The sequence below is a fragment of the Pteronotus mesoamericanus genome, unplaced genomic scaffold (genome assembly GCF_021234165.1).
Source record: "Pteronotus mesoamericanus isolate MK-2021 breed Mesoamerican mustached bat unplaced genomic scaffold, CSHL_Meso_final contig_182, whole genome shotgun sequence".
Classification (NCBI taxonomy): domain Eukaryota; kingdom Metazoa; phylum Chordata; class Mammalia; order Chiroptera; family Mormoopidae; genus Pteronotus; species Pteronotus mesoamericanus.
Window position 1 is genome coordinate 30,817,976 of NW_026555078.1, and position 13,792 is coordinate 30,831,767.

The window sequence follows — 13,792 nt, forward strand, 5'->3', positions numbered from 1 at the left end:
GACAATTAGCTAGTGCCAGCCAATGAGTCCTATGCAAATGTAGGGATAGGAATGCAATGTGTGCATTTGAAGGCGTGGGGTTTTGTTCTTCAGGGAAGGCAGATTGTAGTTGCTTTCTTCTGGTACTTTTTTTTTTTTTTTAAGTTTAGGGTGGGGGTGGGGAAGACAGGTTTATCTAGTCTCCATCCCTTCCAGTTTCAGAACAGCTGGGGGGTTGGGGAGGTAGGGAGGAGGGTCTGCAAGCCCTTTAAAAGCCTCTGCCTTGAGTTAGCCCGGACTTTTTTTTTAAGTTGGTGGGGAAACGTGGAAGAGCTCGTGCCTCCGTAGCAGTCAGCCTGCACCTCTGTCTGTTTGTTTGCTTTGCCCTTAGTTCCACCACTCCAAACCCGCCCACCAAGGACCCTGAATCTGTCCACTCCCGGCGAAGCAAGACCTTCCGGCTGGGTCCCCCCGATTTGGGCCGACTTTGCGCCTCCTACCAACCTTAGCATGATGTCTTATCTTAAGCAACCGCCTTACGCAGTCAATGGGCTGAGTCTCACCACTTCGGGCATGGACTTGCTGCACCCCTCGGTGGGCTACCCTGGTAAGTGAGCCCCGCGGCACTCACGCCCCGCCCTTCCCCACGCCCGCCTCGCGGGGATTTGACACCCTGAGCCCCGCGAGCACAGAGCTGGCTGTTCTGCCGCCCCCTTGCCCCAGGTCCCAGCGAAGTCCCCTCGGGGTTTTCCTTCTGAGAAGCAGCTCAGAGCCACCGGGCTTCTGCTGGTGGAGGGAGAGGATCAGGGCTGAGGGGAAGCGAGTAGATGGATCTGCAACGCTTGCAGACTCTTATCGCTGATTCTTGGCGTGAAAAGGGGGCATATTGGAGTGGGGCGTGGAAGGTTCCTACCCTTGTCATTTTGGGGTGACAGGCCCCTGCCGGTATCTTGAGGCCTAAGTCCTCGGAAGTAGCCGCTGCCTCTCACACAGATTCTCGCCGCCACGCCTGGGGCTTCCCCTCTGACTTCCAGGCCTGACCTGCTAATCCCTACAGGTGGGATTTATAGCGGGTACGGGTGCCTTCCTTCCCAAGATGTTTTTTAAAGTCCTCATAGAAGAAGTATGAACTATGCCCCCATTTTAAAGATGGGGGAACAAAGGCCCCCGGATCTCCAGCAAGATCGAGATTCGCCCTATCAATCAATCCGAGCTGCGGGTCCTCTGGGATCCTTTGACTTCAGGGAATGGGTTTTGGGTTGTGCTTCAGGGGTTGCTTTTTGTTTTGTTTTGCTTTTTTTTTTTTTTTTTTTTTGGTCTTCCTTTTATTTCATTTGTTTTTTGTTAGCTTTCAAAGGAACGCTCTGGCTGGAGAGAGATCCTGCGTCAGGCGGAGCGGGGGCTCCCCTGCGAGGGGCAGTGTGTGTCGGGAGACCCCCAGTGGGCGCTGGGGGAGCCCAGGCGGCCCGGGGCGGGCCGCGCCGCGGAGGGGGACGGGGAGCCACTGCTAGGGCCTGGGTTGGAAGGCTGGGAGGCCCAGGGGAGGAGGGCCGGCGGGTGGGAGTGGGGGAGTCGGGGCACCCACAGAGACCCCTGTGACTGAGAACCTGCTCCCCCACCTTAAAGGGCCCTGGGCTTCTTGTCCCGCAGCCACCCCCCGGAAACAGCGCCGGGAGAGGACGACGTTCACCCGGGCGCAACTAGACGTGCTGGAAGCGCTGTTTGCTAAGACCCGGTACCCAGACATCTTCATGCGGGAGGAGGTGGCACTGAAAATCAACTTGCCTGAGTCCAGGGTGCAGGTAGGGCAGCGGTAGATAGACCCATCCTTCTTGACAGTGCCACCCCTCCCCCGAGCACCGTGTATGTTGGACTCAGGGGAGTCCCGGGTCTTGCAGGTGACCAAAGGAAGGCTTGAAACGGAACGCTCCCTGGGAGGCCAGCAAACTCTTCTCCTAAGGCTCCTGGAGTTCCTGATTGCTCCTGGAGCTCCTTTTTGTCCCTCCGCCCCCATTCAATCCAATAAGCAAGGGTCTTCCAGCTCAGGTGGCAAACTAAGGCTGGCGATTTAGCTGCAGTGATAAAGCACAGTCCTAGAACTCTTGGACGCCTGGCCGACAGAGGCCCAGCCTTGGCAGATTTCAAGTACTGTCAAGAAATATTTTAATACTTCCCTTCTCCTGTGGAGAAATCCTCCCCCACTCCCATCCACTTTTAAGGGTGAAAGAAGCTTAGCACCTGGAGAGTCTCAGTATTTTTACAGACGAAGAAACAGTAAATGATTGGCTCAAGGTCCCACGTCAGTTGGTAGTGGAGCCAGGCTGTAGAATCAGCTGGTGCCCTGACCAAAGAAACTACACAAGAGTATTTTCTTTGACTTTTTATAGATTGAACAGCATTTTCTAGCTCTGAGCCATATCTGCATAATATCCCTGGTGACTCCCCCCACTTTAGGCCCCCTTAATTTGATCTTACACCAGAGAGGAAAGGTAAAGTTTAATTTTCTTGGAACTGCAGCTCCATACAGAGTTCCCTGGAAGAGTGTTTAGCACCTAAACTACATATATACCAGACTCCCCTTCAGCTAGTAGGATGCATCAAAGTAAACTGCAAACCAGGAAAGGGGCTTTTTCATATTAGGGGGAAGAAGTTTTAGCACTTGTTAGGTTTGAACAGAAGTTTGCATTGAAAGAAAATAAATGACTTGAATGGGTGGTGGTACTGCATTCAGCTGCAGTGGTACAGTTTTTTACCATAGTCAGGGTGCCCATATGGAGAGTTCATTGAACAGGACAACTAAGGAAATGGTTGCCTAGAAAATGCTGGTAGTTTCTCCAATAAGTCCCTTCACAAACTAAACACAGCTCCTTCATTACAGAACATGAACAGGGCTGGTAAAAAGAATTTCAGAGTTGTGAGTGGAAACTAAAACTATGTGTTGAGTGGCACTACCCTGAAGGCACAGACGGTAGCCTCAAACTTGAGACTAGCGGAGAAGTCTGCCCTTGAGCTCAAAGCAGAGCACACACAGTCACGCCACTTAACATAACGAAGGTTTCGAAGGTTTCGGCCAGTAATGGCTTTCAGACCTCCTTCCCCAACAGAACCACTTTTCCTTGGAGCTTTCTTTTGTGAGACTAGGCAAGACGAAAAGTAGAGTAGTGAAACCAACCTCCATATTAGCAACTGCTCCCTAGAAGATGGATTGTAAGCTGCTTGAATTCATGCTGTTCTTGTTGGCATGCAACAACAAAATTGTTTTCCCTCCCTTCTGTTTTCCTCCAGAAGATGTAAACACATTCTATCCCATTGTGAGAGCGACCCAAAATACACCTGGGTCTATGTGTATGTGTATTTGAGGTGAAATAACATAGAGTGAGGTGGAGAATTTTTAGCCATATAATTTAGGTGGTTATCTTAAGTTTTCTTCTGGGTTAGGTGTAAAACAGGATCAAATGCTTTTAGACAGAGCCTCCCCAAGTTTTTTACAATTGTAGGAGCATATACATGAGTACTACTATATAATAGGTTTTCAGTGGCAGGAGAGATTGTCTGCTGGGCTCATCTGTCCATGTGGGACAGATTATAATCTGGGAGTGACTTTTGCTCTTCAGGAGTTGTGGAAACCATGTTAAAGAAGTTTCTTTCCATTTCCAGGTATGGTTTAAGAATCGAAGAGCTAAGTGCCGCCAGCAGCAGCAACAACAACAGAACGGAGGTCAAAACAAAGTGAGACCTGCCAAGAAGAAGACATCTCCAGCTCGGGAAGTGAGTTCAGAGAGTGGAACCAGTGGCCAGTTCACTCCCCCCTCTAGCACCTCAGTCCCGGCCATTTCCAGCAGCAGTGCTCCTGTGTCTATCTGGAGCCCAGCTTCCATCTCCCCACTGTCAGATCCCTTGTCCACCTCCTCTTCCTGCATGCAGAGGTCCTATCCCATGACCTATACTCAGGCTTCAGGTTATAGTCAAGGATATGCTGGCTCAACTTCCTACTTTGGGGGCATGGACTGCGGATCTTACTTGACCCCTATGCATCACCAGCTTCCTGGACCAGGGGCTACACTCAGCCCTATGGGTACCAATGCAGTTACCAGCCATCTCAATCAGTCCCCAGCTTCTCTTTCCACCCAGGGATATGGAGCTTCAAGCTTGGGTTTTAACTCAACCACCGATTGCTTGGATTATAAGGACCAAACTGCCTCCTGGAAGCTTAACTTCAATGCTGACTGCTTGGATTATAAAGATCAGACATCCTCGTGGAAATTCCAGGTTTTGTGAAGACCTGTAGAACCTCTCTTTTGTGGGTGATTTTTAAATATACTGAGCTGGACATTCCAATTTTAGCCAGGAATTGGTTAAAAGAGTTAGATGGGATGATGCTCAGACTCATCTTCTGATCAATGTTCCAGGAAGCATAGAAGGAAAAAGGAAGGTCCTTAGAGGGGCCCACCAACCAGCAACCTGAAATGGACAAACCAAACTACTTAAGATCCTGTCATAGTTTTAGATCATTGGCTTTCCTGATCCTCAAAGTGACCAAAAGCGTTTTAGCCATGTGCAACTAAACACCACCAAAAATAAGCAAAACTAAATTGTGAGGGAAAGGAGGGAAGGACATAGCCTTCTTAAGCAGAGGTGTTCCAATGTTTTAGCCAATCCTTGGTTGAATCTTAGGAATGGACAGTGTCTCAAGCTCACTCACGTTTCATGACCAACTGTTAGTTGGCACTGAAAACCTTTTCAGGGCTGTGTGAATTGTGCGACTGATTGTCCTAGATGCACTACTTTATTTAAAAAATAATGTTCATAAGGAGTCAATATGTAGTTTAAGAGACAATCAGTGTGTGTCTTATATAAATGGTACATCTGTGGTTTTTAATCTGTGCTAGACTTCAAAACTGTGATCTCCTGTTATTGTATGCAACCTTGAACTCCACCTCTGCAGGGGTTCTTCTGTGATTAAATAGGTTATTATAATAAGCAAAATTCAGAGCAACTGAGTACTTATCTAAAAAGATTACCTTTGGCTGGAGGTGAGCTGCACTGAAACTTGACAACAAAATGTCTCTGGACAAGTAGAGTGAGAGAAGAGAAACAAAAGGACACTATTCATCTGTAATTTACTGTTGGTAAGCCTAGCAGTAAAGAGACATTGGTCAATTGCTCTGACCCTGATGAATTTATAAACTGAGATCATTGTTGTTTATGCTTGCAGATTTTAACTGGAAAAGTTATATATGCATAAACCTTTTTTTCCCTGGATTTGGCAGATATGTATAATTATATTAAAATGGTTCTAGCACAACATCGGGTCCAGTTTAATTTTATACCATGTATGAATAAGAAGCCCCAAAACATGTTTTTCTTATGTTAGAGAGCAGACTTTAGTTTTAAATTTTGGGGATCTAATCTAAGGATGAAGTAGATATGAATGACTGTGGTATGGAAACTTTTGGTGACTTGCATCAGGATTGCTCTGAAAATGAGTGTAGAGAGGCGAACAATCAATGAGCTCCTGCTCTCCTTGCTTTCCTTCCCCGCCCCCCCCCCATGCCCTAATGATTTGTTAGGCATTTTATATTAGTATGTTTTAACATCGATCAATTTTTTAAGCAAGGAGAGAAGAACTGTAGTACCTCAAAGAAAGTGAGAATGATAAGAATTCTGTGATTTCATTTTCTTATTCGATTAAGGGGACTTCTTTTAACTTCAAAAAAAAATCTGAGGTAAACATGAGAGGTAATGTAATCAGAATCTGAAAGCAATTCAGGCAGAAATGATTTCTGAACAAAAGAGTTTCAGAAAAGTTTTAAAACCTATAATTTCAGTAGTTGAACATAAGGCACTCTGGTCAGTTTTTAAGAAAGTGCTGAGGGAGAAAAAATAGGTCCTTTTTCAGTTGTACCTGCATTTTGTAAGCCAATCACCAGAAAAAAACTAATGGGCCAATGATGGTACTCCTCAGGTTAAAGCAATATTTAATTCATTTTTAAACTTATGCTCGTTAAGTTTGACCAAAATGAAATGACTCTTGATTGTAACTATTTAAATGAAGGTTAGCAGTTGCAACCATTTTGGTTTTTGGCTATTTAATTTTTTTCTGTACCTGATTAGCATGTTCTCTTGAACCCTACATCATGCCTAATAATTGTCTTTATTTTACTGCAAGGAAAATGCAACTGTTCACCCCTAACTCCTAGAGGCAAAACTTGATGGCAAGATTTTCTAGTGCCTACTGATAACTGCCACCCTACTGTAGTTTACACCAAAGTGAAATCCAGGCAGAGAGAGAATTTGCTTTACAGTTTTCAGGTTCTGGGTTTTATGTTCCCAGCTTTTCTCATGCAACAGTAAAGCAGACCCAAAATAACTTCTCACACTGCCTTCAGTTTTCATGGTGCCCCACAAAGTGCAGGAAAGAGCATCTTCTCTTTAAAAACAATAATGACAATGGAGACTGCAAATAACGCAGTTAGCTTTCCTCCTGATACTTTCCTCTTATTCTTTTTTAAAGGAGGTCAGGAAAAGGCGCTGAGTACCCTCTGAAACTAATTTTCCATCACTTTTGCACAGCTTCATTTAACAGGCCACGCAGTTAAGTCCCTCTGAATAGACGAAGTGGAGGTGAACCTCTTCCCCCTGCCCCCACCACAGGCACTGGAGGGAGGGACAGGCGGGCGGGGAGCTCCGCTGGCTGAAAGACCAGGAGAGCCCTGACCACTCGCGGTCAAGGCCGGGTTTAATAAAGTTAAGGCCCATGAATGTAGTTGGTGTTGAAATGACGCCACCCTCCGAAGATGTCAGGGGAGCTTCTTCAACTGCATATTGTCAATCAACAATGACGGGAAATGGCAAGATAATCTTCGTTTTGAGGGGAGGAGGCGAGGGAGGGGTAGCTTGCTTTACAAAGACCTGTAGCCCCAAACCTTTATCTTCCCCACAAACATTCTGGGCCCTTTGTGTTTCACCTTGGGAGTGTCTCTTCCCTTCACAGATAACACAATCAAATCAGTTAAGTTCCGGCTCTCGAAACTTCTGAGTTTTAGATAATAGTCGGGCTCATCAACTCCTCTCCCACTCGGTTCCCTCTGACCTCGCCTTTCCTGGGTTGACCCTCCCTGAGCGCGCACAGCCGGGCGGGACTGTGGCGCAGAGCGGTGGGCTGGGCGCCGGGACAGCGCTGGTGCTCTCCGCCGTCCCGGGCGATCTCCTAGCACGGCTTTCCAAGCCTTGACCGCCCAGTCGGAGTCAGCCGGGAAGACTCCGGTCCCCGTCCCGGGGACTGGAGCCGGGCCGTACGCCCAAGTCGATCCCTCGGCTGGGGCCGCCCTCTGCGGCCCACTCAGACCGCGGGCCGGCCGGGGCGACGCTGGGGCTCCAGCCCTCCCGGTCCCCTTGCCTCTGACCTGGCGGCGGCTCTGGTCGGAGCCCGGGGCCTCTGCCAAGCTCACCCCGACTCACCCGGCCTAGTCCTGAGGCCTCGAGCTTTACGGTCGCGCCCGGGCCCAAGGCGCTGTGGGCCGCACGAAGGTCTTAAGCACCTCCAGCCCTGAGAGGAGCGCGCATCCTCCGGCCCTGGAGTCAGGCTCCGGGTCAGGCGCGGGCCTCGGCGCCGGGCGACTTCACCTCCTGGCCGAGTTCGGGGGCCAGGTCGGCCCCGGGGTGTGCGTGGGTATGGGCCGGCCATGAGGCCAGCGCCCCGCGAGGGAGGGAACGAAAGGCGAGGAAAGGACGGCGAGCTGGGCCCACCGGGCCCGAAGAGGAGATCGGGAAGGCGAAAGCTAGCCTGGTGGGGTCCGCGGCCTCTCCTCGTGTCTCCCGGGAGGAAGTGCCGCAGACGCCTGGGGCCGCTGCCACAGCAGGGACTCCCGCCGCATCTGCGGCCCCCGGTGTCCCGGGCGGACTTGGCTCCCCACACAGGGTCCAGGTGGGCCTGCCTCGGGGCCCCCAGAGATCCCCCGAGGAAAGCCAGGTGCTTCTGCTAGTGGGTCTGGGGGTGTGATGCTTGGGTGTTGCGCCTTCCCGTGGGGTCCTGAGCTCTGACCTGGGTTTTTAGGGGAGGCCTGAAAAATCTGTTACCTGTGCTCATCCCTTTTCTCCTGCCCCTCTATGATTTTTAGTTTAACCCGAGTGACATATCTTTTCCTTTTTGGACCCGGCGTAGCCCTGAATGGTCCTGAAAGCTGGTTGTCGGTTCTGAAACGGGGAAGCGGAGCCTTTGGTGTCCCTGACAGCGCCCGGCAGCCCATTTCGGTCACCTGCAGGGCCCGGGGCCGCAGCTGCGTGCCTGCCCCTACTTAACCAGAAGCGGGCGCTCCCGCGGCCAGCCCCGGCACGCACACCACGTGCTGGAACCCGCATCTAACACCCGGTGACAACTTCGCTGTTACCCGGACAGAGCTGTAACCCAAAACCGGGCGTGCCCGTGTTAGGTGGTGGTTTACTGCACGCAAAAACGTATTTTAATCACTGCAAAAAAGAAGCACAAAGAAGCCAGGCGGGAGACAGACGCATCCCAGCATCACACACAAATGAAAGATTAAGTCGGAAAAAACCATCAAAATGGGAAGATGCAGGGTCAGGCTCAGCCATAACTTCAGACTATTTCCTTGCCTTCCTTTGAAATTTTACAAGGGACAGCTCTGAAGCTCGCTCCCCCCACCCCCATCCTAAAAGGGTCCCAGCCCTAGTCTTGCATCTGCATGCCCAGATCTGCAACCAGTGCCTTGAACATCTGTTTCTCTCAACACCCAGCGCCCTGTAAGGGAAGCATGTCCTGGTAAAACCTGATCCCTTAGTTGTCCCATTTCCTCCATTCTTGGGTCAGCATGCTAGGAAAGATGGGGAGCCCCTGGGACTTTCCCTTGGGATGGAGAGAGCAAGCCCCCAAACAAAACCCACTCTGGTGTTTTTTTCGGTATTAGGCTCTGAAACTGCACAGATTATGGGATTTGTCTCGGACAGAATTAACATTACATATGAGACCATAGTGCTCTGGTGTATGGAGACACATATTGTTTAGGATTGCTTGGAGCATCTCTTCCAAACTGCCTGTGAATAGCAACATGAGATCTTAGAATAATATGTGGGTTTTGTTTTTAACCTGATTAAAACAAAATTTAGGCACTATTTGGAAAGGGCAGCTTTTCCTGGTGGAAACAGTTTGAAGGAACTGGAGTATGCAAAAGTGGCAGGAGCGAAGTAAGCAGGCATGCCTTTGAAAGGCCGTCTGTCATGTAGCAGTTCCTACAAACAAGGGAGGCGCCCCCAGTTCTAAAAAGAATCAGCCAGACTGCCTCTCTTGCAAGCAGCATGTTTTATATTTAAAAATCAACCTGCTCTGGGCTGCAAACAAACAGTAAGCAAATTCAAATAAAGGAGCCCTACCAAGTCCAACCCATTTGGTCAAAGATAACTGCAGGTGCAGAGAGTTCAGGCTATCAGGCTATCATGAGGGGGAGGGTCAGCCTCAAATTCTGTTTTTCTCCTAGAGGAAAAGTCGAACAGCGTGAAATCTATCACTCGCTTTTATTCCTTAATCTCCCCCACCCTTTAGTTCAACTCTTAGTGTAAGGAAACATGGTATTTGGCGGTGGGAGGACACAAAGAAAGCAAGAGTCCCACAGCAAATGTAATTGTAAGTGGCCGAAGTTTGAATTGACTTCTGCTGCAGCACCACAAGGGAAAAAAAAGCTGCCCAAGAATCAGATGGGCCCCTCTGCCTCCCTCTCCAGTGTCTTTGCCTAAGTTTGTCTGTTATGGAGATGGCAAGGGGGCCTTTTGGATTTATGGTTTCTTATCCTACTTGACATCAGTAGAAGCCACTTCCAGCCGAGAGCTTCTTTAAAAATAAGATGCCAGTTTCCAGCAGCTATATATGACTGCTGACTTTCCCCACCAGAATTGCCGGTGATGGGACCAGCACATGCCACCTTTGGAGCCAAAGGAGCAGCAGTGACTCTACCCCACAGGTCTGTCTGCTCTCCTTCACCCCACATTCCCAAGGTAAAGGCTGGAAAGTTCCCCCCAGAGACAGTTTCTGGGTGTTCTCCCTTAGGCCCTGTCCTCAATTTCCCAACTGGAATTTCCAGACACCTGGGGCTACAAGGAAACCTGAAAATCACTCATCCAGTTGTTAAAACTGTTCCTGGAACCAACAGTCTCATTTTAGGCTCATGGGCCATTAATAAAAATCTCCTTAACATTAAAATGGTTCTAAAATGCGTTGATAGCAGATTAGTGGGCCTGTGGGGCCTAATGGACATCGCATGTGATAACATGGTCCCTGAGTAGCGAGGTTCTGGAGTGGATGTCCGGCCACAGCTACCTGATTACCAGCTTACAGTCCAACCACTTTTGAACTGCGACGCTCTTAAGAAGAGGCGTTCTTCCCGACTCTGAGCAGGAGGAGACTTCTGTGTTCTTCATTTAACCGATTTAACAACCGCATACTGCTCTGGAAAGGGGAGGGGAAAACTAGCCTCTAAGGTCACCTCCAGACTTACAAGGGGCGGATCACGGGCACGGCTCCTCCCTTCCCTGCTTTTCACTGTTTGATGCCCGGAAGGTGGCGACGGGGGCGGATGGAGGCCTTCGCCCGGGGTGCCGTCATTGCCATAAGTCCGGGACTTCCTCGCGGGACTCCTGCGCCTCTGGGCCTTTAGAGCACAGCCCCTGAAGCGGCTGCTCGGCTCGCCCCGACAAGGCCCTCCACGTCCGGAATCCCTCGGGATTCTCCGGCCCGCGGCGGGGCAGCCTTAGGGCCCGGTACACACCACTGACGGCGCCAGGACACCCTGGTAGCGGCGGTGGCGCCGCCAGGGAGGGAACGGGTCCCCGGGTTTCAGCGAAAAATGTAGCCAGTGCACCCTGTTGCCATTCTCCACCCTGAACCTCTTGCCTAGCAAACTAAGCGAAAGACTCCGAAAGCTGGGCCTTCCGTGGCTGCGAAGCACACCCGGGCACCGGCCCCGCCCCCGCCTCCTCTGCCCGCGCAGCGCCCCCAGGCCGAGGTTATTCGGAGTCCAGAGAGGGGGCTGGGGCGGCCGGGGCGCCCGGGCGGCCGAGGCAGCTTCCCGGCCAGCAGCGTGGCGCACCAAGGCTACGACCCAGGACGGCGACGGGCGCCAGTCCCGGGAGCGGGCCTCGCGCCCACGGCTCCCGCGCCCCGCTCGCGGCCGCACGTGCCCGGGCCGCCAGGTCTCCTGAGGAGTGTGGCAGACTGAGCGTCGCGCCCGCCTGGCGGAAGCGAAGGCTAGGGCCCAGGGCACTGTGCCACCACTCTCGAAAGCGGGGAGGCCACGGGAGCCCGTGGCCCGCGCGCTCCCTCTTCTCCCACCGCCTCCTGGTCATTACCAGGATCCGAGGGCAGTGGGTGTGGTAATGACGCCGGGGGGGGCAACAAGGCCAGTGAGGCCGCTCCTTCCGCCTCCAGCCCCGGCCACGGTCCCACGCTGGGCCAGCTCCAAAAGTCCAAACTCCCTCCTTCCAGTTCCTGGTGGTGAAAAGACGCGGGAACGGTCACAGGCTGGCCCTTAGAGTTCGCGACCTGGCGTGACCACTGCCTCCCGGGCCGGCTGGACTCGGGCCCGGAACCGAGCGCGCTGGGCCCGCGAAGCACAGCCGGGGCCGCACCGGGGTCCTCGCGGAAGTGCGCCCCCCGGGCACCGAGGGCCTGGGCAGCCGGCCGGGGCAGCTTCCGCTTCCAACGCGAGGCCTCGCCGGCTGGAGCGGCCAGGTGCCCCGTGGCGGGGCACTCTTCGATGAGTAATACACGAAGTGTCCTGCACTGAATTTTGAGTTAGGGTTTTGCACGCTTAGGGTGCACACATAAAGCTTTTCCTCTTGAGTCCTTCTGGGCCACTAATCCATGCACGTTTGATGAACTTTGAATTAGGTCTGGTTAGAAATTGCCAGCCATTAATTCTTGTTACTATGGAGGCATTTTAAAAACAATGGGGTGCAGATATTTTGGGGCAACTTCAAATGCACGTATTTGTCTAAAAATGAAATTAGGTATTTATGGAAAAAAGACCATATTAATATTTTAAGTTTTAAATTTATGCTAGTCTCTAATTGAAACGCATTTTTCAATAGCTCTTATCGCTGATTAAGTTGATTCTATTTTTAATTTTAGTCTAAGTGGGCCACTTGAGGCTTTAGAAAGCTAAGAAGAACTCAAGTCTATTTATTAATTACCTTAACCAAAGTCATAGCCTTTATTTGATCCTAAAATTGACCGTAGACAAGGCCTTCTTGATTTTGAGCTGGGAAAGAAGCAGGAGACTTAGTATAAACACGTTTTCAAGGATGAATAATTAAATTCATCAAACCAATAATCTTGATTCCTGACTGTTTCAAATGGACATAATGTTTCCCCCCTTTTCCCTCTTCATATGTATTATTAAAGGTGTGGAGTATGTAACAGACACACATACTAAAAGATGCCCAAGCTGACATCTTTTTCAGGAATTCTTAACCTGTGGTTCAAGCAACTTTTGGGGATGGTAGGGCATGGATAGATTGTAGAGGATGGGCAAATTGTATAGAAATTGTTTTTGTGTGTTCGATGTAATTTTTCTGAGGAGAAGATCTATAGCTTTCATCATATTCAGAAAAGCATCTGAAACCATCCAAAATTAAGAGCTATTGGTCCTTATGATGCATATGTTGTGAAGGAAGGGTGAACTTGGAGCTGGAAACTTACCGTTCTTGGTATCAACCAGACAAAATGGTAACCCCATGACATTTAAATCTATCCTTAATTTTTTGAAACCTTGATTTTTTAAAAACAAAGTAATCTAAAAAGTCCCCTTTATTTCTAAATTCTACCTACTTAGGCCTAATTTGAATTATTGTCCATGAGGCTATTTATATATAACACATTCTAAAATAATAAATGAAATAAACATAAGTTATTTTAACACATAAAATGTAAAGTAAAAAATTTAAGCAAATATTTCAATGATTCAGACCAAAACCCTCTTTAACCAAAACAAAACAATCAACAATAACAGTAACAAAATCTTCTTTGGCCCTAACTAAAAATTTCAGAAATTTTAGTGTCTACTCATTACCTCTCTCTCTCTCCCTGCCCCTGGACATACATAAATTTACCAACCATGCCCAGGTTCTCAGATTTTTCTCTGTTGAAAATTTTCCATTTTCTTTAAAGCTTTATGATTGTCAAAGATGGATGAAACAATAAGGGTATTGGGACCTTCTGACTAAATCAGAAGGAGGGCATGGTTATGCCATCCCATTGGGAAATTCAAGGTCACATGGTATAATCACCCGTAGGGGACCCAGCAGAATTTAAATCAGGTACTCAGAGGGCCTGTCATTGAGAATAGACTGCCCATCTTTCCCCATCTACAATCCCTAGTTTACTTCTAACCTTGTCTGAGAGGATATCTTCCATTAGTGCAAGAGGAAGCATAATCTACGGGTTTATTTAGCATTTGATCTTTGCTCAGAGGCTTCCATTTCGAGTAGCCACTGCAGCAAAGATTTGGATCTGGTCCCTAAAATAGCTTGAACCAGGTGACCTCAGGCAAGTACACACAAGATACAGCAATTTATTTCATATCAGCTCCCAAGCCATCACCAGATGATAACAACCCTTGGACACTGTTAATCTCTGCTTGACTCAAACTGGTGACCGCAAGGTGAAAGGCAGAGTGTTATCTCTGAGCAATTCTTGTGGCCTTCCACAGATTGCCAGTTGGGCCAATACAATTGAAGCCTCTTCTCCAGTGGTTACTTAAAAAATTTCATATCCAAAGTCTTTGGTCTTTGTTGGACTGGAAGGTAG

At 49.5% G+C, this 13,792-nt stretch overlaps 1 protein-coding gene across 2 annotated transcripts; it reads left to right on the forward strand.

Annotated features, from left to right (window-relative positions):
• The first annotated feature begins 489 nt into the window (after nucleotides 1-489).
• Nucleotides 490-4,257, forward strand: OTX2 (orthodenticle homeobox 2). 2 transcript variants are annotated; one of them, XM_054567038.1, is made up of 3 exons: nucleotides 490-586; nucleotides 1,606-1,781; nucleotides 3,637-4,257. In XM_054567038.1, exons 1-3 carry the CDS (start codon nucleotides 490-492, stop codon nucleotides 4,255-4,257), a joined length of 894 nt encoding a protein of 297 aa, XP_054423013.1. The 2 variants fall into 2 exon arrangements, with proteins under 2 accessions (XP_054423013.1, XP_054423014.1); XM_054567039.1 differs by having other exon boundaries at nucleotides 1,630-1,781.
• The last annotated feature ends 9,535 nt before the right edge of the window (nucleotides 4,258-13,792 follow it).

Coding starts and splice junctions, on each gene's coding strand:
- OTX2 (XM_054567038.1), top strand. CDS start 490: ATGATGTCTTATCTTAAGCAACCGCCTTACGCAGTCAATGGGCTGAGT. Junction 587..1,605: donor CCCCTCGGTGGGCTACCCTG/GTAAGTGAGCCC, acceptor CCCACCTTAAAG/GGCCCTGGGCTTCTTGTCCC. Junction 1,782..3,636: donor TGCCTGAGTCCAGGGTGCAG/GTAGGGCAGCGG, acceptor TTCCATTTCCAG/GTATGGTTTAAGAATCGAAG.